The 25758-nt window shown below is 50.1% G+C and overlaps 1 protein-coding gene across 8 annotated transcripts in view; it reads left to right on the forward strand.

The window, feature by feature from the left end:
- The window catches only part of Pacs2 (phosphofurin acidic cluster sorting protein 2), a gene marked incomplete at its 5' end in the record, with an annotated part of 57125 nt that continues 31367 nt past the window's right edge, over positions 1 to 25758 (forward strand). For 6 of the 8 annotated variants that reach the window (XM_013507854.1, XM_013507856.1, XM_013507855.1 and 3 more), the window contains 3 exon segments: positions 1 to 105; positions 2954 to 2985; positions 7411 to 7528. In XM_013507854.1, the coding sequence (XP_013363308.1) occupies positions 1 to 105; positions 2954 to 2985; positions 7411 to 7528 (255 nt within the window). 8 annotated transcript variants of the gene reach the window in all.

Here is a 25758-nt window from a genome sequence, read left to right on the forward strand (position 1 = left end):
CCGCCTCGGCCTCCCCGGCGCGCCGGGCGCGCTCAACACGCCGGTGCCCATGAACCTGTTCGCCACCTGGGAGGTGGACGGCTCCAGCCCTAGCTGTGTGCCCAGGTACGCGCCCGCGCCCTGCGCTTTGTCCGCGCGCACCTGCCCCTCCGGGCCTGCGGCCGCCCGCACCCACACCCCGAGCGCGGCCGGTGGGGCCCGGGTCGGGGCTGCCCGGGTCGGACGGGGACTGCCCGGATCTGGTCGGGTTGGAGCTCCGGGTCGGAGTGCCTGGACTGCCTGGCCCGCGCCCAGCCTCTCCTTGACACCTGCCTCTGGCGCGCGCGGGGTGCCAGCCCCCAGGGACCGCAGTTGCTCTCGCGTCCAGGCACTGTCAAGCTTCGAGGCCTGGAAGTGACCCTCAGGCGCGGTGTCAGAGGACAGCCACAGCCAGCGCAGGACCACGGTTTCCCTTGTCTGGAGGACTCTAGGCCGTCCCTTCGTCCTGCGGCCGGCCCGGATCAGTCCCCACCGTAGTTTTAGTCCTGCCTGGCCCTGTAGAGGCATCTTCTAAACCCCAGTGTTTTTTGCCTGAAGCTGCTGCTTTTGCCATTGCAAAGGCTCATCGCCCTGCCCTGGGTAGGTGGCTGCCCACTCGTCCAATGGAAAGGACCGAGCCCTGGGCAGTCACTGTAGAGTAGACTGGTCCTGCACATCTTGAAACTTTTGTGGTTTATTTCTTGACTTGGTTCCTCTTAGGGAGCTCCCAAGCCGAGGGCGAGAGCGACACTGACCTGCAGGAGGCACGTGGAGGGGGGTGGTAGGCGACCTCCCAGCCAGGACCTCGGTGCAGCGTAGGCTGTGGCCCTGGGGGGCCCAGGAGAGCACATGAGACTCTGGCCTTGAGTTTCCCTGCTGGTGAGCACGTAGCACTCTTATTTCTGAGTGTGCTGTGGGGGATGCAAAGTACACCAGCCAGTGGGTTTGCCCTTCCTCAGCACAGGGCAGGAAAAGGCAGGAGTGTCATTTAGCAGGACTTCCACTCTTAGTGCTGCCCTCAGGAGGACTCATTTTGCTGTTTGGGTCAACATTGCCTGGAAGCCAAACCCAAAAGCATCTCCCAAGCCGCACATGTGGGGACCATGTTGGAGCCTCCTGTCTCTCTCTTTGTATAACCAGCCCTCAGGGCTGCTGGATCTCTTGTGCCAGCCCATCCCCACCTGTGAGGGCCCCAGAGCAGATTCACACCTGGCTGCCTTTGACTGGGATGACTGGGTGAGGACCAGAGACTTTTGAGATGAGGTTTCCTTGTATTTCCCAGACTGGTCTCAAACTCCTGGGCTCCACTAGTCCTGGCTCAGCTTCCCAAATGGCTGGGACTATAGGCATATGCCATGCACCAGGGTACACGTGAAGTCTTTCACGTCAAGGAGGTAGAGGAGTGTGGTCAGGTGCACTGTCAGCTCTGATGTGGAGCTGAGCTGTGTTCTCAAGGGGTCTAGAGAAGAAAGCATGGGGCGGGGCAAGGCAGGTGACAGGCAGGGTGGGAGCCCTGGGCTGGAGGGCACTAGGTGCTGGGGTGGTTGGGGCTCTGCCAGGGCCAAGGAGCGAGGAAGGGCCGACAGGACAGTGGGCCTACTCTGTGGTATGGAGGCTGAGCTCAGGGTGGCAGGGAGTGCACAGCCCAGTTCTGAGCTGCCCTGGCCTGGCCTGCCCTGTGCTTGCATCTCAGGTGTGTATACTTAGACAGTGACAGCCTGCTGCTCATCTAGGGACCTTCTGCCAGTGGCATCATTCTCCCTGTGTGGCCCAGTCTTTAACTCTCTGAGCTGTGTTTGTGGGTTGGTTGGTGATGTGTTCACTGCTGTGTAGTATTCCCTGGGACAACACCACTGAGTCTCTGCTGGTGTCAAGGGATGTTTGGTTTGTTTTCAGTTCCTCTAATTACAAACCTTACATACAGATACCCTGGTCCCTGTCTCCTGCATGCGTAGTGACGGGGCCTTGTGTCGCTGGTTGCTAGGATGTGGGAAGCAGGTGTGTGAAGTTCAGTGTGGCCGTCTAGCTGCTTCCCAGAGAGAGGTTGCCAGCCCTGGCTCCACCAGCAGGGATGAGAGTCCCCACTGCTCCACATTATTGCCAACGTGTGTGACTTAATTCTTTGCCAGTCTGATGGGTGTGAAGAGGTACTGTGGTTTTAACTTAAGTTTCCCTGATTACTAATCTAGGCCGTGTGTATTTCCTTGTCAGTGAGGTTCCTGTTCATTTCTTCTGCCAATTTTTATTTTACCAGCTATGTGTATTGCAGGCACCCTCCTCCAATTTCAGGTGTCTCCACCCTTCCTTCACAGCCCTTTTGTGGCCCCTTGGGTCATCCTGGGGCTTGTGTACCCTCTGTGGTCCCCGGGCTGAGTTCATCTCCGCTGGCTTTGGTGCTGGTTTGGTGTTGGTGCTGGCAGGAGCGTTCTCTGACCCAGGCTCTCTACCAGAGGGAGGGCCCAGTCCTGCTGTCCCTCTAGGTGCCTTTCCATGGTAGCAGCACTACTACCCATGATGGCCCTCTGCGCCTTCTGCTGGGCCTATAGTTGGCACTGCCTTTGCCCTTCCTGGCCCTGTCCTCACACGTCCCCACCCGCTCCTCAGCAACCTTTGCTGTTTTGGACCTGGAACTCCCACCTGATCTTGTCTCTTACTGTGGTTCATGGGTTCCCTTATAAACTCTATTGAGTGCATGTGTGCTGTCTTTACCCCTATGGCCTCCGGGCCAATTTACCCCTGTGGTCTTTACCCCTGTGGTCTTCAGCACCAACCCCGAAGCACGGGTTCGTTCCATTCAGCAGGAGCCCAGAACCTCAGCATGTGGTGTGAGTCATGACAGATGTGTGGCCCTGGAGGCTCAGAGCATGTCGCTGTCAGCTCAGAGAGGTCCTGTGTCCCTCCCAGTCAGCCCTGATGCTGCCATCCTCCTCCACAGGCAGTACCATCCATCTGTCCAGAAGGCCGCAGGTATGCCCTTACTGACCAGCACCAGGCCATGCTGCTTCTGTGAGCTGCTCTTTCTTCCCCATCACTGCATACTGTTCCCTGGTCAGAGAGAGCCCGTCATGTGCACGCCCATGGGTGGAGGTTTGGGTGCTTTCCAGCCTGGGGCATTGTGGTGTGGCCTGCCGTCTGCCTGCTGCTGGATGCTCCTTCGTGTGTGGGGGGTGCAGGGCCAGTCTTCTCTCCTGCCTGCCTCCCTGCCTCCCTTCATCTTTCTTTTGCAGTACTGGCGACTGAACTACACTTTTTAAAAAGTATATTAAAATTTATTTGAAATGTAGTTATAAAGTATAAAGTTAAAATGACGTTTAATTTTAAAAGTTACTTTATGGAACAGCCAATAAGAAGACGTTTATAATGCCTTGATTTTACTAACTTAATTTGAATGTTAAGAAAATTGGATACATTTGTGCATTATAAAGAACATATTGAGGGGTTATGTGCTGGTTTTTCACCCTTTTTATAGTTATTTTTCAGTTTCTTTTGTCTGTGTTCCTGTAGTTTATTTCCACTTTTTCTTTCATTTTGTCGTTCATTTTTACAAGTCACTTTAAAAGCACTGATTGCAGAATTAAAATGTAGTCTGCTTAGGGTTGAAAATCTGAATTTTTTTTCCTGTGGATTTAAAGAGAAAAAATAAAATTTTAAAAGAAGATAATAGAAGGGTAAGAATGGTTAATACATTGCATGTTGTTATCTTTAAATTACTCAGAGTATAAAATATAGGCATTTAGTTGTCCAAACAATATTGGCACAAACCTTACCTTTCAATGAACAAGAGAAATTAGTAGTGTAACTATCTTAACTATCTTGTGTATACACATATGTGTGTGTATATATGTATTTTTTTCTTTGCTTTTCCCTTCCTTCTTTTCTCCTTTCCCCCATCCTGTTTCTCTTTATTTTTGAACAGTCTCTTCCCATCTTGCAACATCCATTTTACATTTTAGATCTTACTTACTCTTTTAGCTTCTCACACTAGGGAAACAATACAATGTTTATACATGTGTGTCTGGTTTATTTCACTTATGTGTATAGTCTTGAGTTGTATCCATTTACCTATAAAAGTCTCCATTTTATCCTTCTTTATGGCTGAGTAGCACTCTACTGTGTACAAAGACTGCATCTTTTTTATCCATTCCTTGGTTGATGGACATTTGGATTATTTGCAAGATCTAGCTATTACAAATTGTGTTGCTATAAACATGAGTGGTATAATGTTTTTAATTCTTCTGGAAAGATACCCAGAAGGGGAATGGCTGGGTCAAATGGCTGGATCCAATCCTAGTTTTTTGAGAAATCTCCATGCTGATTTCTACAGTGGTTGCACCAGTCTACATTCCCACCAACATTGGAGAAGGGTTCGTTTTTTTCCCGAAGCCCCTCCAGTATTTGTTATTGGTTCATTTCTTGATGATAGCCATTCTTTCCTGGGTGAGATGGGATCTTCAGTGTTGTTTTAATTTGCATCTGTTGAATGACCAGTGATGTTGAACATTTTCTCATATATTTATTTGCTGTTTGTGTTTCTTCATCTGAGAAGTGTATATTTATCTCAGATGCCCATTTTTGGATTAGGTCTTTAAATTTGGGAAGTCTGTTTTTTTTTTTTTTTTTTAGTTCTTTATATGTTCTTGATAGTAATCCTTTGTCTGAGGAATAGCCACTTTTTTTTTGAGACAGGATATTATTTGTTACATCGCCAAAATTGTCCGGGCTGTGCTCAAACTTTGATCCTCCTGGTTCAGCCTCCCAAGTGCTGGGATTACAGGCATGCATCTGAGTCTCATTTTAATTGGGTAGTTTTTTGTTTTTTGTGTGATTAGACTGAGTGAGTCCTTTGTGAGATACACAGATTTCAAATGTTTCCTCCTTATGTGTGGTTTACCTCTTCGCTTCTTCATGGTGTTTTGTTTTTTGTTTTTTTTTTTTTTTTTGGAGACAGGGTCTCATAGTCAGGCTGTCCTTAAACTCACTGCGTAGCTCAGGCTGACCTCAAATTTATGGCAATCCTCCTGCCTCAGTCCCCCAGGCCCTGGGATTACAGGCATGTGCCACCATACCACTGTCATTCTTTTTGTTTACTGAGGATTGAACCCAGGGCATCTCTTATGCTAGGCAAACACTACCACTGAGCTACATCTCCAGCAAAACACCCCTCTACTTCCTACCCCCATTTAAATTTTGAGACCCAGGCCTCTTGTTGCCTCAGGCTTATGTAAATTGGACTTGAATTTGGACCCACCTGACTCAGCTTCCTGGGTAGCTGGGAGTAAAAGTGTGAGCGGCCATGCTCAGCTCAGGGTGTGCTTTGTTGAGCAGAGAAGTTTTTAATTTTGGTGAGGTCCAGTGATTCAGTTAGATGTTGTGTCTTTGAAGTTAAGCAATTTCAAGATCACAAAGGTGTCTTGGCTTCTCTGTGTAGGTGTAGTACTCGTTCTAATCGAGTGGCTGTAGCATGAGGTCGGGTTTGTGGTGCCTGTGTAACTTACAGAAGCATCTCCTGTGATTCCACACAGAGCCACACATGGTTTATAAGGGAATTTCTTGACTCAGCTGGTGTGAGAGTGGCACTGTTTCCTCAGGAATATGCCTGTGGTGACAGATCTGTGTAGTGCTCACCTTGTTAGATGACTCCTAAGTGCTTGTTTTAGATGTCACCCATGGAAGTCAGCTTTTGTTGTCTGTTGCTGATACATAGAAATTTGGGTTATTTGTTTTGTTTTGTGTTGGTGCTGGAGGGGAAGCACAGGGCCCTGTGTCATGGCTGCACCACCAGCGCCTGGTCTGGGACCAGAACCACCATTTAGAATTTTTGGTTTTGTTTTTTGGGTCTCACTGTGGTACCCAGAGTGGCCTTAAATTCCAGGCAGGTGCTCCTCCTGCCTCACCCTCCCGGTTGTGCACCACTACACCCACCTTCAGGTAATTTTGGAAGCCACTAACTTGGGTGCTTGTGATAGATTACTTTGCATTTCAAGGGTATATTTTCTCATTGGCAAAAGATGGGCTTGTGTCTGTTACTTTCTTTTCTTGCCTCACCACACTGGCCCTCACTGTGCAGAATGGAATAGAAATATTTGTGTAGATATCCTGTTGTGTTCTGAGCTTCAGGGTTTAGTGCTTCACCACTAAGAATGATATCTGCTGTAACTTTTTGTTTTTATTTTTTATTTTGATACTGGATCTCACTGAATTGCTAAGTTGCCTAGGTTGGGCTTAAACTTGAAATCGTCCTGCCTTGGCCTCCCAGAGTGTCACCATGCGTGGCTCTTGCTGGAACTTTTTTGTAGGTACCATTATGAAGTTAAATCACTTACCAGCCCAATTATTTAAATACAAGATGACCAAATATTGCAAAGTTTAAAAAAATTTTATAAGCTAATATAACAGGAAATGTAAAAGCGACAATTTTATCAAATTTATTCATACAAGAATTGACTGTTTGAAATGATACCTGCCCAGGCTGGGCATGGTGGCGCATGCCTGTAATCCTAGCACTCGGGAGGCTGAGGCAAGAGGATCCTTGTGAGTTGGTGACCAGCGCAGGCTACAAAGTGAGCTCAGCAAGACCCTGTCTCAAAAAAAACAAAACAAAACAAAAAAAAAAAAAAAAAAAAAAAAAAAAAAAAAAAAAAAAAAAAAAAAAAAAAAAGACAAGAAGATTAAAAAAAGAAGAAATGATACCTGCCTAAGCTCAAGATAGTCAGTCTGTAAACAAATGCACTGTCTGAGTGATGCTTGGGGTCACTGTTAAGTGGTTAAAAAAGAGTCCCAGCAGCCCATTTACAGATGACTATGACTTTAAAAGAAAATATTAGGACTGGGGATGTGGTTCAGTAAGAGAGTGCTTGCCTAGTAGTGAAATTTATCGCTACTTCAATTTCTTTTTTATTCTTCCTCTTCTTTTTGTTTTCAGTTTTTCTTTCAGTACTGGGGATTGAATCCAGCGATTCGTGCATGCTAGGCAAGCATTTCCCACTGAGCAACACCCCCAACCCTTTCTAAATTTTTTGAGGCAGAGTCTTGCTAAGTTGCCTAGGTAGCCTCCAACTTGGCAATTCTCTTGCTTCACCCTCTCGAATAGCTGTGATGATAGGTGTGTGCCACTGTGCCTGGCTACTACTTTGGCTTCGTTTGTGGTTGCCCTGAGAACTTTGGTGTGCTTACTTGCTATTGTATTTTGGAGCTAATTATGTCTTTATTCACCTGAGCAGCAGACCTGAGTGCACTTTGTTCTAACCAAGTCTTTGCATGTGCCTAAGTATATTGGGGATGTGTTGTGTTTCAGCTGTCTTCTTAAGGGCCCAAGACACTGTCATTGCTTCAGCTGTCAACTTTCAGTGAACTTTAAACTTACCATTTTGTCTTCATTCTCCTTGCTCTCAGAACCTGGAGTTGTGTTCAGCAAGCTGCCCCTTGGCTTGTCTGTGTTATTTCTGTGCCACTCATTCCCAAAGAGTGTGTGCTGGTGGTATGCAGGACCAGGGCGGCCTCTCCCTCTGAGGTGAGCTGCAGCACCCTGACTTTTGGCTTCCACTCTTGCTGGGGAGAGAAGACAGTCACCTGTGGCTGAAACTCACTGTAAGGGGTCTGGTATGGTGGCTATGTGGTCAACCCCCTGTGTGATGGTCACATCCCTGTATGATGCCCTGGTAGACGGAACGTCCAGATGTAGGTATCCCCTGTGATGCCTGAGCTGGGGTTATTGGACCTTCAACACCGTGGATGGGTTGTTTTGTTTAGTTCTGGGTGGTCCTCAGCTACTGTCCCTTTGGTCATTGCTCTGTCCCCTACTCCCTCATGTGGTCCCTGGAGCACAGGGTGGACTCAATGGTGGCAGCTTTTCCTTCTGGGTGCTTCAGTTTGCAAGTGAGGAGCATGATGTGGAGAGTGGGCCTCTTGGCAGTACCCTTTTGTATCCATGCACGGGCACAGCCCTCTAGGACATGTTGGTCTCTCTTGCTGGTCACCGGGGTCCTGAGTCTGCTTTGGTCAGAGTTGTCCCTAGCCCTGAGGGCCCATCTTTCCTGGCTCCTTGGTGAGCATCTTTGTGATTGAACCCAAGGTATTGTGCAGGGCCTGTGTGTTTTACTTGGAGCTGTGGGGAGGCCTCTGGACCATTGAGGAGGTGATTGGGAGAGTGATGCTCGCTGGAGTACCTCTGTTGGTAGAGCTGGTTGCAGGCTGAAACTGTGTGGAAATGGAGATGGTGGAAGAGGTGCTACAGGATTGAGAATGGGCTGGGGGCAGGGGCACTGCAGACACTTGCAGCCCATGAACTTAGTACCTCCTGGCTAGTCCTGGCAGCAGGATGATGGAGCCTACACCTCAAGCGGCCAAGACACAGAGGAGAGTTGGCCCCTTGCTGTGACCAGGATGGCCCTGTCTACCCTGCTCCCACCCTACCAAACCTCAGACACACGTTGGGCAGGTGTCTGCTGTTAGGACGCAGGCTTGGGAAGCTCATGTGGTCCTGTTCTGTTCTTCCTGAGGGTGTCAGTTGGACACTGCAGCCACATGGGCTGCAGCTCTGTTTGACATCTGTGCTGTGAGCATCCTGGTTTTCCTGGGTGGCTTTTGTGCAGCCTCCACGGCCCACGGTGCCCTGGGCAGGTTCCTCTTGAACTCTGATGACCCGAGGGCTTGGTGGGCCCGGGGAAGCCCCATTTGTGCTCTTTTCTCTTAGCCCAGAGGACATTGAAGGGCAGGGTGTGGGGCACATGACAGTGGGGTCTCTTTGGACTCCATGATGGCCATGTGGAGGTGCAGGGCCACGTTGGACCAAGAGGGAAGGGATGGGGTGGTAGGGTCCTGGGCCACTAGCCCCTCCTGGCCCAGACAGCCAGCACATCTTGGCCTAGGCCTGTGGACTGCACGTGGCTTGCTTCTTGGAGACTAGAGACCTAGGCTGCTGGTCTCCTCAGGGACCCTGCAGCCCTACCACATGGAGTTTTCACAGCAAGTGAGTGTGAGCTACTAGCTGTGCTCAGTGACTGCCTGGGTGGCTATAGTGAGTTGTTCAACAGTGGCACTGGGAAGTGGTCCTAAAAATAGCATGTGAGCCAATTGAGAGGCCAGGTTCCCTTCTGGCTGGAGGCAGGTTGGATATGTTGCATGTTTGCAGACAAAGAAAACTCCACATGGGGGTACAGGATGAGTACCGCACTCCTTGAGAACTGACTTGCCAGTAATCACTCTGCGCTTCTCAGTGACTGTCAGGCCCTGCAGCCCATGTGATGAGGCGGTGCCCAAGAGCTGCTCATGATGGGTGGAAGGGCAGATGCCCAGGAGCCCCAGCTGTGGCTCAGCCATTGTTCAGTCTGGTGGAGTTGGGACCCATGGCCCTGGGCTGAATGGACAGAGCGTGTCCTCTAGGTAGCCTGGAGTGTCTTAAGAAGGCATCCTACTGGGCTACCTGTCCCTGGTGTTTTCTGCTGGAGTCTTGGAGATCTCAATGGTGGAGCCATGGGCAAAGGAGGGGAGCTTTGGCTATGAAGACCTGCTCTGGTCCAGGTGCTTTCGACCTGCATTTCCAGGGGAAGCACATATGTGCTTGCTGTGGCCAGGCTCCTGCCATCTGCCACTTGTTAGGGTCACAGTGGCCTAGATCCTTGTATCCATTTGCCTCTCTCCTGCTATTCCCTTGGCCCAGTAGTTTCTAGACTGGCTCTGGACTTCCCTTGCTAGCCATCCAGTGTTTGCCATGACACGACCTGAGGGTTATCATGCTTTGGAAAGTTAAGTGGGAATGACATCAGAGCCGGCACACTTTCCAGCTCTCCAGCCCTGGCAGGAACACAAGGAGAGTAGCAGTGTGTGAAATACAGCCTTTCCCAATACAGCCTGGGCAAGATGGATCTGAGAAGCAGTCAGGGGCTGCAGTGCTGTTTTGAGGGTTGGGGGCGCAGTGCATCTCAGAGGTGGGATCCATGGTGAACAGTGTGGGCAGGTGAGTGCTGGCCAGGACGGTCCCGTGGTTTGGAGCAAGGACAGATGGCTAAGGCTGTAGTCACTGTGAGGGTGGGGGTGGCAGGGCAGTAGGAGGTATCATCTCTGGGCAGCTCTTCCACCATTTCCTGATCTTGCAGGGCATCCTAGTGGTGGCGCGAGGCCAGGGCAGGTGTCTCCTTTCTGCTGTGGTCCTGTTTGGTTGTACCAAGTGGAGTGGGGGTCAGGGCAGAGGTAGGGCCTGGCCATATTTAGCTGGGGTTGCTAGTGTGCCTAGCTGTCCTGGTCTGGGCTGGGTAGGGGAGAAGGAGTGTTGAGTCACTGGCCCGTGTATCTGGTTGGCCTCACATGCATCTCACTGCGGTTTCTTGAATTGGTGACATGATGTACAGAGATTGGCAGCATAGCCATTATTGGCCCATGCCTCAGTGTGCTGGGGCCACTCTTGGTCTGGACTTCAGCAGCAGAAGTGCTTGTTTTGAGAGCCCAGCCTTCAGAAGGACCAGGTTCTAGGGCAACTCTGCAGGTCATTCCTGAGTTTCCTGGATGTGGGGTGACTCTCTGGCCATGGGACATGCCTGGGTGGGAGGTGTGGAGGACAGTATGACAGGAGTCCCTTCCTGTATCCGTAGGAACCCCCAGGCTGGAGACTGAGGGGTCTGGGTGATCAGCTCTTCCTGAGCATCTGGCTTCCTTGACCCAAGATTGGTGGCCTAGGGGTAATCTCACCTCTGTCTTCACACCTTAGAATTTTGTCTGCTTGGAAACATGGGTCCTCCAGAAAGGGAAGTGACAACCTTGTCACAGCACCTGCTGCCTTCCCAAGGCCTTCTGGGAGTCTGCTAGGCTAAGCCTCTGGTGGGATTTGCAGCAGGGTTCCCAGTGTGGTTCATGGCAGGGCTCCTGACAGCTCTGTGCCTTCCTGGGGAAGATGAGCTGCCCCCCAGGTATCCTGAACAATAGTGTAATTAGGTTTTTCCAGTGGAGCTATTTGTGTTAAAGAGAGAAAGGAAAAACAAGCTGTATTAGACTCACTAAAGAATGAGTTCTTAGTAAATTTCCTTCTTGCATCTTCCAGTTATTTTGCAGGTAGAGAGCATCTTTCAGGTAAACATTGACCTGATCCTGATGTGGACCTGGAGACATACAGGCAGGAGTTCTTAGTAACAGAGTCAGAGCATGATGTTCATTTGATTTGCCCCACCTTGCTGTGGAGTGGTGGGTGGCAGTGGCCCTGGGCCCGGCTGGCTTTGGTTGGCACACAGCATTGTATCTTAAGGAGGCAGTGGGGTACTAAGTGCATGTGTGTGCTTACAGAAGGAAGGGGGAGTGGGGCCTTGGGCAGGAAGAGCTTGGGTATGTAGAGGTTGTTTGGGTAGCGGGCTGTCCTGAATGCAGGTGCCCTGTTCCCCCTGCATAGCCCCATCCCCAACCTCTCTTGGCCTTTCTCCTGTGCACCTGACATGGCACTGCCCTGGAACTAGGGCCAGCCCACTCCTCACCTGCTGCCCCTATTCAGGGACCAGACTGCCTGATAGTTGAGCACAGATGCCCAGCACACGGTGTGGTAGAGGGCAAGGGTCGGGCATCTTGGGTATCACATTGGTGTTCGCTGAGGGACAGGGACATTCTGCTCTCAGTGGTGAGGCTTCAGATCCTGGAACTGCCAGAGGACCTCTCATAAGGGCTTAGTGGGGTCTACACAGCCCCTTTGCTTAGGGTGTGCAGGACAGCAAGGATGACACTAAGGGAAGGCCACAGTGATCCTGTGTCCCTCACAGTTACACACACACCAGTGTGTGAGGGAGAGCCAGGCCCTTCCAGCCAGGCCAGCTGTGTGTGTGCATGCACAGTGAGGGTGCACCTGGGCCTGCAGCATCCTCCACTCATTTCAGGGGAGGGTGGCACCACCTCTGTCCATCCTCCCTGTTACCAGGCTGGGGCTAGCCTCTGCTAAGCAGACAGTGGGCTTGTGGAGACCTGGTGGCTGGAGGGAGCCGGGCCTGGACCCCTGGCTGTGCATGAAGTGCCTAGCGACCCTCCTTGTCTCCAGCAGCTTCCTGGCCCTGAGCAGTGGCTGGCAGGGACACTGAGAAGGCACCTCTGACCTTCTCTCCTCATTAGCACAAAGCACCTGTGTCTAGATAAAGCCTGGACATTGGAGAAAGCTGAGCTCTGCCAGTGAGAGCTGGCAGCCACCCCAGGCCACCGAGGTGCAACTTGGGCTTCAGGCACGTGGCAAGTGCTGAGACATAGGCAGAGTGAGCCCCGCAGCCCCTGCAGCACTGGCTTCCCCTCATCCTCACCGTGCTTGGCCATTGCTGGGACATCATAGGAAGCCTCTGGCAGTTGCTCACTGGGCCGCTGGCCCTATGGACAGCTGGCGGGCATGGGCCTGGGCCTGGATGGGCAGGGCACTGGCAGTGGCATTCCTCTCCCACAGTTGTGGGGACGCCTGGCCAGCTGCCACTGCAGGCCTGGCTCCCACGTAGTAGACATGTGTGGAAGGACAGTGCCTGGACACAAAAGGTCCCTTGGTTTCCCCCCCTGATAAAATGCATGGTCAGCATTTGGGGACCACAGGCTGAGTGAGTGTTGCACAAGGCTAGGGCGAAGTGTCTGGGTCTGCTCTCCATGTGGCCTCTTGCATCCGAGGGCAGTGTTCCCTGAGGCCAACCAGCATGCCAATGTAGGTTTGGAAATCCGTAAAATGCCCTCCTGTCATCCTCAGGTCCACAGTGCTGCTGGGGGTGGCTACATTGTGTACTTCAAAGAAGACATCTCCACAGCAATGTTTCCTGGGTGTGGCTCAATAGGAGAGACCCCTGTCCAGGGCTGTTTCATGGTGGAGAAGCCTTTGGATGTGCTGGGTCCTGGGAGGAGGGAGTGAGGGCTGGATGCAGCTGGCTGGGGCACCAGGGGGTGGTGGCTTACAGGGCAGCATGCAGGCTTTAGGTGTTGTCACCAGGCTGTCCACGAGAGCATGTCGTGGGAGCATGGTGTGGAACCTCTGCCTGCCATCATGCTGGCTGCCCCAGCTCCTCCATTGGTCCAAGTGCCTCTTTCTAATCCAGGTATGAACATGGGCTTTCCAGATGAAGCTTGCGCACTGAGCTGATGTGCGGCCTCGGGGGCTGCTCTTGGTCTTAGTGGAATGTTTGGAGCCCACTGGCAGGAGCAGTGTCCACCTATCACCCTGAGCTGACATTCAGCCTTGTGGTAACTGCCCCTTCTCCCTTTCTTTCAGTTTCTCAGCTTGCTTTCCTTCAGCTGAGCCTCTTAAGGCTGACCTCCCTTACTCAACCTGTGGGTAGTGCTGTGGGATCCCAGGGAACTAAAGTGCTGGCCACTGCCCCCTTGGGGACCACCCTGCTCTGCCACTTACCTTGCCCCCATGAGGGTTGTTGGGGTGCTCACTCATCCCACCTAGTGCTGTGGCCCAAGTGGCTGGGGTCCCTGTGCTGCTGTACTCACTGACCTCCTCAGTGTATCTGGGCTTCCCCCACACCCTTCACCCAGGTCCTGTCCATCTGTCATCATCTGTCACTGGTGGCCTGCAGGGCTGCAGGTGGAGTCCAACTGGAAAGGATAACGAGGAACCTAAGGGCCTGGACCCCAGTCCCGGGGTAGGATAGGTGGGGAGCAGAGGGCCTGGAGTCAGCCCAGGGGACATTGGCCAGGCTTTGGAGTACCCTGGAATTTTTCATTTTAGGGTGAAAATGCCTGGAGCAAAGAGCACAGAGATGGTGGTTTGTATACACACAGCCTCCTCTGCAGGGGCTGGGCAGGAGTAGCAGCCCGGGAGGTGCAAGGATAGCATCCTCAGTGCCCATGGGCTGAGCTGCATAGGGAAACCCCGTGTCTAGGCACTGCCATGCAGAGGGCATCTGGCAGACTCTTTTTCTCCATGCTGGGCGTGAGCAGCAGCTGCTCCTGTCCAGCAGGGGATGAGAAGAGAGGAGAGAGGTCAGAGGCATGTGCTGAGACAGGAGCTCAGTAGCAGGCTGGTGGTGGCTGTTGTCACTGCTCTTGGGCCCATAGGCTCTTAGGCCTGGCACTCCTGGGCTTGTCTCAGTCCCTCCCACCAGGGCTGTCCTGCACTGGAGAAGGGTCCCCTCAGCTCTGTCTGCTGGTGGCTGGAGGTGCTTCCCTGGCAGTCTGGACCCCATCCCCAATCCATTCATCATACTGTTTTGTCGCCTGTTGGTGTGTGATCCAGAGAATCGAAGGCCAGGACAGAGAGGAGATTTGCACACTCCTGTGGCAGCTGGTTCACAGTGGTTGGGAGGTGGGCAGCCACATGTCTATGGGCAAATGGAGAAGCACACAATGGAGCATTATTCAGCCTTGAAAGGAGGACATTCGGACCATGCTGTGTGTGGATGGCCTGAGGATATAGGCTGAGTGGACACAGCCAGCCACAGAGGACAGACTCCGGGTGGCTCCACTTCCATGAGGCCCTTGGATAGTCAGATTCGAAGGGTCAGGAAGTGGGGCTGGGGCTGCAGGGTGAAAGGGGAGTTACTGTTCCATGGGTGCAAGATTTTAAATCTGCATAGTAAGTACAGCTGGTGGGGGTGGGTGGCTGCTCGGCAGGTGAATGCACTGACCTCCATCAAATGCCCTGATGTCTGGAATAGTCAGTCCTATGTGACCTGTCCTTTACCTCTGCAGAAAAGCGGCCCTTTGCTGGATCTGGCTGGGCTCTGACATGACCCAGGCCAGCTACCTGTGAGCTCTACTCCATCTGCCCTCTTACCTGGACCTCTCCAGGCCACACCTTGAGAGTCAGCCCTGCCCCTGGGGGAGGACAACCCAGGGAGCCCCACTGGCCTAGGCTCTCAGGATGTGAGCACACATGGATGGCAGGGGGATACGTGGACAGCATGGCCTGGAGCAGCAGGGCCCAGCCTCTGTTTCTGGCTTCGTTGCCCCATCCTGCCCACCTTGTTGACATGGGCACTGAGGGATCTGTTCTGGGGGCATTGGCCTGGTTTCACTGAGGAGGAGGGGAATGGGAATGAGTCCTGCCCCATCCCGCAGCCCAGAGTGTTGCGTGCACATGCTTCTGTGGAAACGGAAGGCCTCGCAAGGCCTGTGCTTGGGAAGTTTCTGAGATCCTTCTGGCATGTCACTTGTTCCACAATATGCAGCAGCTAAAGACCAGTATGGTACAGAGCCCCCTCCTCCCTTGGTCACCTGCAGTCCCCACAGCTGCCACCTGTCCACAGGGCCCATGTGACACCTGGGAGAGGTATTCAGAATGACCCTGGAGGGGAAGCCCAAGTCCCACCCTTTGTGCTGGCCCAGGCTTGGTGCCCACCCCTACCACAGCTGTGCCCATCCCCCAGGCACCACTGTGTCTACCCTCTGCCCTCACCGCAAGCCCACCATCCACCAACCAAGTCAGCTCTGAAGCCTGAAGAGCCTCAGAGCTCCCCTCTTTCTGCCTCCCTCTGTGCACTCTGAGCCTGGCAGTTCTTCCTCCTCGGACTGTCCTGCCTCAGCCTACCATGGCTTCCTGGGTACATGTGGCTGTCATCTTTGCCTCCTGATGTATACAGGTGTCCCTGCAGCTGAGTTAATGCTACTAGAGATGGGAAAGGCAATCACAACAGCCATGTGCTCATACAGCCACCAGCCACTTTAGGAAGACCACCAGAGACTCCAGGAAGGCAGAGGTGGCCCTTGGCTCCTGCCGAGCGTGAAGATGAGCTCCTTTGGGTGAAGAGAGAGCAGGCTCCCCAGGCTGGAGCTGGAAAGGCACTCCGGTGTGATGCGAGGGGACTTCAAGGTCTCGTGGGATGAATGCCAGGCTGAGGCTGCAGCAGCCTTTTCCAGTCCAGGGTCAGCAGACTCAGGAGGCCAAGACATCCACTGCTTGCTGGGGAGAGGATGCAGGTAGCATGGGGAAGATGCATGCCTGGGAGACAAAGGCACATGTTGTTGTCACACATGAGTGTAGATTCTGGATATTGAAACTTCTCTTTTTATGTTTGTTTTTGGATATTTTTGAGATGACGTCCAGCAGTGCTGCCTAGGCTGGGTTCAGACTCCCTCAGGTAGCTGGGACCACAGGTGTACACTACCACACCCAGGGCAGAACTTACCATTTTAAATGTAAAATTTTATCACTTTCTCATGGAGCATCCAGCTCAAATTATATGAAGCAGAGAAGATTTTTTAAAGTTAAGGGATGGAGGGGATAAAGAACGAATCTTAGTGACAATAGAAAACAGGATTTAATGTTAATAAAAGCCAAAAGTCAATCCTTTGGAGAACTTAATAAAGTTTAGCAGAAGTTACCAAAGAAAACTTTGGTAAAACAAAACTTTAGCAAAAGTTACCAAAGAAAAAGCATTCACATAATTTTAGGAATGAAATGAAATAGATGAAGCTTGCAAACCAGAAAACAGGGGCTGGGGATGTAGCTCAGCGGCACAGCGGCTGCCTGGCAAGCGCAAGGTTGAGTTCAATTCCCAGTATTGGGGAAAAAAAAAAAAAACAACCCAAAAAAAAACAGAAAACAGTAAAAGTCGCAGTGGGAATGCAGTAAAAACCCCCTGCATCTTGTCTCCTGAAGCTCTGCATGTAAGGTGTGTGAGACTTGAGTACGTTTTATACCTAAATTTTGGTTCCATCTCAAGATATTCTATTATATGTATGCAAATTTTCTAAGATCCAAGAATTGGATCACTTCTGTCCCCAGGCACTGCCTTCAGAAAACAGAGTTGGAAGCCAGACATGGTGGCACACGCCTGTAATCCCAGCACTTGGGGGAGGCTGAGCCAGGAGGATGGTTGTGAGTTCAAGACCAGCGTGGGTTACAAAGTGAGCTCAAAGCCAGCCTGAACTGCACAGCAAGACCCTGTCTCAAAAAGACAAAAAAAAAAAAAAGGAAAAGAAAACAGGGCTGGAATCAAACCTTTTCTATCCCCAAAGGCTCTGGGAGTTTTACTGGTGACTTTACTCAATTGTCAAGAAATGAACCCTGTCTCAAGATGTGTTTGATGCAATTTTTTTTTTTTTTTTTTCTGGTACCAGGAATTGAACTCAACCTTGAGCTTGCCAGGCAGGTGCTTTGTTGCTAAGCTATATCCCCAACCCTCAAGGTGTTTTTGAAATGGGGCTAAGCTGTCTATTTTCCACAGCAGTGGCATCATGAAAACCCACAGGGCCCCGCAGGGGAGAGGCGCAGGCAGGTCTCATGGACCTGTGTGGACGCAAATCCTAAGTGTTGGACTGAACCTGGCAGTGTAGTAGGGTGACCTCGGGGACATGTGGGTGACTGATTTCACATTTGGGAATTTGTTTCTGGAGCATAGTCATAGAGCAAAAGGAAAATGATGTGGCCGGGCATGGTGGCACATGCCTGTAATCCCAGCACTTGGGAGGCTGAGGCAAGAGGATTATTGCACGGTCAAGACCAGCCTGAGCTACAAAGTGAGCTCAAGGCCACCTGAACTGCATAGTGAGACCCTGTCTCAAAAGGACCAAAAAAAAGGAAAATGATGTGATATATTGAGAAAACACATTTGATGAAATTTACTTGTATTTTTAGGAATATAAGTAGGGAAAAAAAAGAAGTAGGAATTTCTTTAACCTGTTGTAGGCCTCCTACTAAAGTCTGTAGAGCCTCACTCTCCAGTATGGTAACACATGCAGGGCCATTTGTTGGCATTCCTGGTCAGTTCTACAAGTGTCAGCTGCCAACTCCCCACTGGCTGGCTGGAGGGCATTCCCATCTCTGCAGCAGGTTTTGGATGGTGCTGCCTCAGCATACTGTTCTTGGTGGCCGCTGTCAAAAACGTTCCCTTTGGGGTCAGGAGAAAGAAGGTACTGTCCAGCGTTACTCTTGGGGTGACAGCCAATTCAATGGCTTCCTTCTTGAAGGGAAGAAAGTGCCTTTTTTTTTTTTTTTTTTTTTGGTTTTTCTCCCGTACCGGGAACTGAACTCACGACCTTGCGCTTGCCAGGCAGGCGCTTTTGCCGCTGAGCTAAATCCCCAGCCCCGAAAGTGCCATTTACAGATGGTCTTATTGTCTACACAGGCCCTGTAAGTGAACCTCTGTGCTCTTAGAACCGCTTCTCGAAGGCTAACTGCTACAGGATCCACAGAGGGACTTGATAGTATGGTGAAACCTGCACCACCACTTTGAAAATAAAATGCTACCACATAGCAACTGTGGCTGGCTAGAAATACATTGGACACAGGGTGTTATACCAAAGACTTCTGCAGGAGGAACTTCTGACAGAGGAAACTGCTCTAAGAACATGGAGTGCTGAGTAAACAGAAGCCAGGCGTGAGGGCATGCACCATGGGCTGCGATTTCACTTTATAAATTCTTTTTTTTTTTTTCTCACTTCATAAATTCCACTTGGCATTTTTTTGTGTGTGGTTTTTGTTTGTTTGTTTGTTTTAAGGAGAGAAGATTTATTTAGCTCACAGTTTGTAGAGGTTTTATAATCAGCTGGCTCCAAGGCAGCTGGCAGAGGGGCAACAGTTTATGGCAGCAGAAGACAGCAAAAACAAGGGAGAGTGAAGACTCTTTTTGTCCCATATATTGTATGCAGGCTACCTGCCCTAGGGTGGGTGTAGCATTCATACCAACAACCCCAGCATTGAACCATGAATTAGTCACAAACTCTAGATTCAGGTAACTCCAAAAAGCCTGCCCCCTATGATTGTATGAGGCTTAGGGGAGATACTTAGACACAAATCATAACATTCTACCCCTGGCCCCCCAAAGACTCATGTACACTCCTTTATGAAAAAGGCAGTCCATCTCTAAAAGTTCACAGTCCTAACAGTTTCAGCATTCCTGAGAAGTCCAAGTCCCAAGTCTCCTCTGAGATTTAAGGCAAACTCTTAACTGTGAGCCCCTGTACAAATGAAAAGAAAGTGAAAAACTTCCAACATTCAATAGAACAAGATACACATTTACATTCCAAAAGTTACAAACAGGGATACAAAGTAATGGGACCAAGCAAGTCCAAAATCAAGCAGAGCAAACATTAAGTCCTGTAGTTCCATGCACAACATCTGAGGCAATCTGTGGCAAGATGTGAACTCCGAAGGGCTTGGGTGGCTCTGCCTCTACAGCTGTTTCCATGGTTGTAGCTCCTATGGCTTCTCCCTTGGGCCCACTCTGCTCACTCCTTGCAGTTTTCCTCAGATGATCCACATTTCTGGCTTCTCCACACTTCTGTTGCACCTTTGGCTTCACACAGCTTCACGTACTGCCCTCTCAGGGACACACTGTGTGGCCTGCCAGGCCTTCTTCTGAAATCTGGGTGGAAGCCTTCCTGACCCCACAATGCTTGCATTCTATATACATCTAAAACCAGCACCACATAGATGATGTCAGGGTCTGTTGCCAGCGGGATCAGTAGCCAGGCTTCCTTATCTCTTGGGTGTGGGGGTATCTGAGCACTCTGAATCCAATTCTGAGGAACAGATTCTCTAGGCAGCTGCCATTCTGGAACATGGTATATCTGTCACCATTCTGGAACATGCTACTCTGGAGCTTTCTTCTCAAAGCAAAATCTTTCACTTTTGCAGTTTTGAAGCTGCGAAGAGTGGAGTCCTGCTGCTTTTTGTGATGCTCTCAGGCCGTCCTTTCTATTCTTCTGTTCCTTCTAAGCAGTCAAGCTCTGTCCTGCTCTCTCTTTGCAGTCCACAGCTTTATTAACTCAAAGCATTTTAAATCATTCTGCTGGGCTCTTTGCTGTTGATTCTCAACATAAATCTGCTAAAAGCCCCCAACAGTAGCCATGCCATCACCTCAACATTCAACTGCCTTGAAATTTTTTCTGCCAGTTTAATTAGTCTGCCACCCTTAATCTCAGTCTCAGGCAAAGTCTCTGGGCATGAGCAAAATGCAGACAGACTTTCTGCCAAGCCGTAACACACATCATCTGTTGTCCAACGGCCAATGCAGTCCTTCCCATTGGAAACCTGAGCCTGGTCTTTACCTGCCAGATTTCCATCAGCTTCTCGTCTTCTGAGCTCTGACCAGAATCTCCTATACACTATAGCCTAAGGCATTCCAGCACTACTTTTTCAACCAGCATCTCTGAGTCTTTCCAAACTCTTCCCACAAGCCATTCCCGAAGTCTCCTGAACCACATGGTCAGGTACAGCAGTAACAACGACCCCACTTCTCTGGCACCAAATTCTGGAGAAGTTACTTTTCTCATTGCTAAGACAAAGTACCTGACACCCAAAGTTAAAGGAGGCAAGGTTTACTTACCTCAGAGTTTGTAGAAGTTTCAGTCCACAATCGGCTAACTCCAAGGCAGGGTGGCATGTGACAGAGGGGCAATAATTCATGGTGGTGGAAGACAGCAAAAGCAACAACAGCTTTTTTTATGGTCTTGGCAAGCTAATTTAAAGTGCCTAATGGACAACAACTTTCAGTTTCCTTCCTCTTCTCCTTCTTCTTTGTAGTACTAAAGATTGAACCCAGGACCTTTGCACTGAGCTACACCTCCCTCCTCCCCTGGGGTTCAGTAAATTGCCCAGGCTGGAGTTGAACTTGAAATCCTTCTGCCTCAGTCCCCCAGGGTGCTGAGATTACAGGTGTGCATGTATACCATGCCCACTCCTGGCACCCATACCCACTCCTGGGACCCTTCCTGAAAGCCAGTAATCCTGTCATGAAGCCCTACCTTCATATCCTGGTTGGCTCCCAAAGGCCTGTCTCTTAATCCCATTACCATGAGGGTTCAGATTTCAGGGTTAATTTGGAGAAAACAGACATTCAGTCTTTAGCAGAGAGTAATTTTCCTAGCAGATGCAGATTTATTTAAAGAAGCTATATAAATTAAAATGATATGGAGTTGGCAGAAGTATGACAAATTGATCCATGGGACATAATAACAGCCACAGTGTACTTCAGAGCTGGCATTTGTCCCCAGCAGGAGAGGGTGTGCAGTTGAGAACATGGCTTAGGCACACTGGATGTCCATGGAGGAACTAGTAAAATCAGGTCACTGCCCCACATCATATACCAGACAGCACCAGGTTGGTGAATGATCTCATTATGGAACAGAGGAAGTAGAACAATGAAGAAGGGTTGATTAAAGAATAGAATTTCTGGGAAGCATGTACAAAGGGCATGTTTGATTGTGCAAAAAGGGATTAAGAACCTGTCTGTGTGAAAACCACAGCTAGGAGGTGATGATCGCAGTGTACACTGGCTAATGGTTAACATCTGGAGTGAAGAGTTCTAGACATCTAGAGGGAAGGGCAGCCCAGTGGAAACAGGCAAAGGACCACAAGGCAGTTTGCAGGACATGCTCCCAGCCAAGGAGTGCTGGCAGGATGCACAGCCTCTCTTAGTAGGCAGCTGTCCACTCTGTAGGAAATGGGCCACATTGGATCCAGAGTACCCTGGCAGACAATAAACTGTGTGTGCTGTATGTGTAGTAAGTGCCACATGCTATCCCTGATCATCCTGGGTGCACAGAGTATCTGCAGCAGTGAGCCAGAAATGAAGCACTAACCAAGCTGCACCCGCTGCTGCCTTGTGTCACCCAGGTGCCATGGCCTGGGGAGGAAGCTGCCACCCGGTTAGCACACAGGCTGCTACAAAAGGAAACTTGGGGGCAGAGATGAGGGACAGCTGGCAGTCTCAGCCACCTCCTGGCACAATGGGAGAGGGACCATAGGCAGCCTGTGGGCTTCTGTGGCTATCTCTTGGTTTCTTCAAGAAAACCCCATCATGCAGAGAACTCCTTCCGATCCAAGTTGGTGGATGATTCAGTGCTATTCTGAGAATGCGGCTGCCACCTGGCATCTTCGTCGAGGAAGCAGCAGTTGGCTCTGCTCTGCTGGTCAGCCCTGAGCTGCGTCGTCTGCTCCTTACTGTAGGCAGAGACAGTGAGAGGAGGCATGAACATCCCAGGGACTCTGCAGGCTACCTTTGAGTGTGGGCATGGGGCCCACTGGTCTGTAGGGTTGCATCTTACAGGGACATTGTCTTTAAAGTGTGCTTTGCTTCATGCCTGACTTGAGTCCACACTGTTGCAAGAACACTGACAGTCACGTGTGCGAGATCCATCATCGTCTGTGGTAGCTGCATGTGTCCAGTCCATGCACTGTGGCTTCCTTCAGGGTCACGTGCTGTGGAGCAGCTCTTGCCCTCGCTATCCAGCCAACTCTGAGGTCCTTCTTGGAACCAACCTTGGATTTTTTTTTTTTTTTTTTTTGGTTTTTCTCCGGTACCGGGAACCGAACTCACGACCTTGCGCTTGTCAGGCAGGCGCTTTTGCCGCTGAGCTAAATCCCCAGCCCCCCAACCTTGGATTAAAGACGTGTTCTGTAGATCTGGCTCAGTTTCTGTGTGCAAATGATTTTTCTTGTCTCTTGAATATTGTTTGCATGAATACTGCCAGTAGAACAGACCTTAGAATACCAAAATATGTATAAATAAAAGCTCCGAGCATGAGTGGATATGCATGTATGAGCATGAGTTCCTGGACACTGGCTCGTACTCAAAGAGCCTGGGCCGTGCTCCAGGCTGGTGTGGAGTTGCCTCCCTGGGATTGAAGACAGTATCCACAAGGCCTCTTGTTCCTGCAACTTCGGGTCGTCAGGGCAGTGAGGTGCTTTGCACAGACCAATGTCTCCACACCCAGGACTGCCACAGAAACTCCAGGGGACGTAAACTGCTACAGATAGAATTTATGAGAGCACTGAGTATAAAAAATGTAGCCTTGGAACTCCATCCCCAAGTAAGTATCATGGATGTGTGTACATAACTATGTATAAGTTTGTGAATATACGTAAATACTATGTATATGTATGTATTTGTAATTACTTTATCCAAAGTGAGGTCCAAATTGGGTTTTGGTTTGAGGTTGGTGATAATGTCTTACATCTTTTTTTAAAAAAACTCTTTAAAAGTTATATAGGAGAATTCTATTCTATCTCCTTTTTTATACAGCTCTGAGCTTTAACAGATACAGATTTCTGTGCTCCCCACCATTCAAGGTAGAACACCAGACAGTTCCAGCTGGCTCCTGCTGCTTCACCCAAGGGGCACAGCACTGGCCGCCCCACGCTAGTTACCCCCTAGCACTTGTGTCCCCATGCTAGTTATCACACAGCACTTGTGCCACACAGCACTGGCCTCCCCGTGCTAGTTACCCCCTAGTGTGGCGCCTCCTGTGTCCAGAGCTGGTTCCAGTGCACAAAGCAGTGTGCTTCCTCGGTCAGTATGGAAAGGACCTGGGTTGCAGCTGTGTATGGAGCTGCAGTGGGTGTTCCTGTGCAGTCTTAGTGTGGAAGTCTACCCTCCTTCCCCGTGTGCATCCTGGGCTGCAGGAGAACAGCGTGCTTAGCTTTCTAAGCAATTGCCCTGCCCTCCAGGAGACTAACCAGAGGTAGATGAACTCCAGGTGCCCCACCACCTTGCCAGCTCCAGGTTTTCAGTAAGGTTTCCTAAATTTAGGTGAAGTCCAGTTCATCTGCTCCCTTTGCTCCTGGTGAATCCTGTTGCTCATCTCCTGTGGGCACCACACTGCCTTAGCCATGCAGGGCATGGTGAGCCTTGGTGTCTGACAGCTAGAGTTCAATCCACCTTGGTCTCCAGTAGCAAGCAGTTGGGACAATTCTGCTTCTTTGCCTTTCATATAAAATTTAAAGTCAGCGTCCCGGATTTCACAGGAGTAGCAGAGTCAGAGTCTGCAGGTCAGTGTGGGGGAGGATGCTACCCGTGAGTTTCACCATCTGTCCAGTTGTGTAGCTGTTAGCTTTGTCATTTGCATTTGGGAGTTTTCAGCATGCAGATCTGTGTGTGTTTTAGATCTGGTCATTTCCTTTGTTCAGAGTTGTTGGAAGTGTGTGTTTTCCAAATTGTGACCTCTAGGTGTTTACCTCCAGCATGTAGCCTGTGGATGTGCCCCAAGGTGGCCTGGTGCCACACGGCCTCTCTGAGCCCCCTGGTTCCAGAGACGCATGCATCCTCATCTTCCCAGCTGTTTAGGTTCACACACTCCGGTTTGCTTGCCTGCTAATGACCAAATCAGAAGAGGCCAATTACTTTGGTAAAAAGGAAGAGGGGTCTGTACAGAGCTGGTTGGATGCCTGAAGTCACCATCTCCCTGTGTGTGGGTGTGAGGGGTGTTCTACAGCAAGGCTTGGTGAGAGAGACAGTATGGGGAGGTACCAGAAGCGTCCAGGCTCAGCCCACCCCTTCTCAGATCTGGACCCCTGCTCCCTTTCCTGAGGGAGGGGAACTGAACTTGCCCGCCTTGACCAGTATCTGCACATTCTGCCCTTTCATCTGGGTGAGGAGAGGAAGGGTGGCGATTCATGCCCTAGGCCTGAGGACGTGTGGAGAAGCCACTTGTCTCTAAAGGAAAAAGCCTAACTTTAAAGTTCCATTTTGTTGTGCTGGGTACACTCGCACTTCTGTCAGTACTTGGATTTCCTACCTGTGTGGTCATGGTATCTGCCAGGGAGTGGTTGACCTCCTCTTCCTGTCCTTGGGTCTGTGTTTCCTTTCTCACCTGAGCACTAACAGCTGGGGGACAGGTTAGTCCGTCTCTGTCTGGCCATGTGGGCTCCATATACTTTGTCCATCTTGTAAATGGAGGAACTTAATTCCTTTCCTCATTTGCTGAGAGTTTCCATCATGACTGGCAGAATCTCCTGTTCAGCTCTGCTTACAGCATTATAGATATTCTTGCTTGCTCGTCAGACGTCTCCAAACTCCCCCCGACAAACCTGTTCGAAGGACCCCTTTACATCATCATAGTCACAGTAGTGGGCTCACCGTCAGTACGGTCTTGGATGCTGGTCAGTTTCTTTCATGGTAGCAGTCCCTGAGATGACCAGCTCACAGAGATGAGAGGTTGATTTTGGCTTCTGGTTTCAGAGGCTTTAGTATCTGATCAATTGTCCTGTTGCTCTGGGCCTGGGACAAGGCAGCACAGGTGAAGAGAGCATCCACCTCACCTCATGGCTCGGGGTAAGGAAGGAGCTGGAGTCTCACTGCCTGATTCAAGGTCCCACCAGGTCCCTCCTCCCAACCATACCACTGGTTGGGGACCAAGCCTTCAGCACATGGCCTCTGGAGGTCACTCATGCAAACCGTATTGTTATGTTACGTTTGTTTGTTTGTTTTCCTAGCTTGTTATGGTGAGTTACATTGATTTTCAGATGTTGAACCAGCCTTGCTATCCTGGAACAAGCCCTCTTCTTACTCACTGAATATTACTAGTTATGATTTTTGCATACTGCTAGATTTGGTTTGCTAATGTTTTATTGGAGAACTTATAGCTGTGTTCATGAGATACTGGTCTGCAGTTCTTTCTATTTTTGTCTAGTGTCGATAGCAGAGTAATGCTGATTCACTATGATGCTTGGGAAGTGTTGCCTCCAGTTCTGTGTTCTGCAGGGTATTGTATAGTGTTGGTGCTCTTTCTTTTTTTCTTTACCTTGTGCTGCTGGGGATGGAACCCAGGGCTTTGTGCACATCAGGCAAGTACTCTACTGCTGAGCTATACCCACCCCTCTTCTTTTAATATCTAGTTAAAAATGCCTGAAGTTTTCTTCTTCAGAGTGTTTTGAACTAGTAATTCAATTTATTTAGTAGATAGAAGACTATTTATGTTCTCTATTTTATATTGGTGACTTTCGGTACTTGATAGCTTTCAAGGAATTTTTACATTTCATCTAAGTTCTCAAATTTATGTCCCTGTAGTTGTTTATGGTGCTTTCTAATCTTCCTTTTAAATGTCTGTGAGGTCTGTAGTTCTTTCGTTGATTTCTGATAA

Source organism: Chinchilla lanigera, unplaced genomic scaffold, assembly GCF_000276665.1.
Source record: "Chinchilla lanigera isolate Chin_1 unplaced genomic scaffold, ChiLan1.0 scaffold00137, whole genome shotgun sequence".
Classification (NCBI taxonomy): domain Eukaryota; kingdom Metazoa; phylum Chordata; class Mammalia; order Rodentia; family Chinchillidae; genus Chinchilla; species Chinchilla lanigera.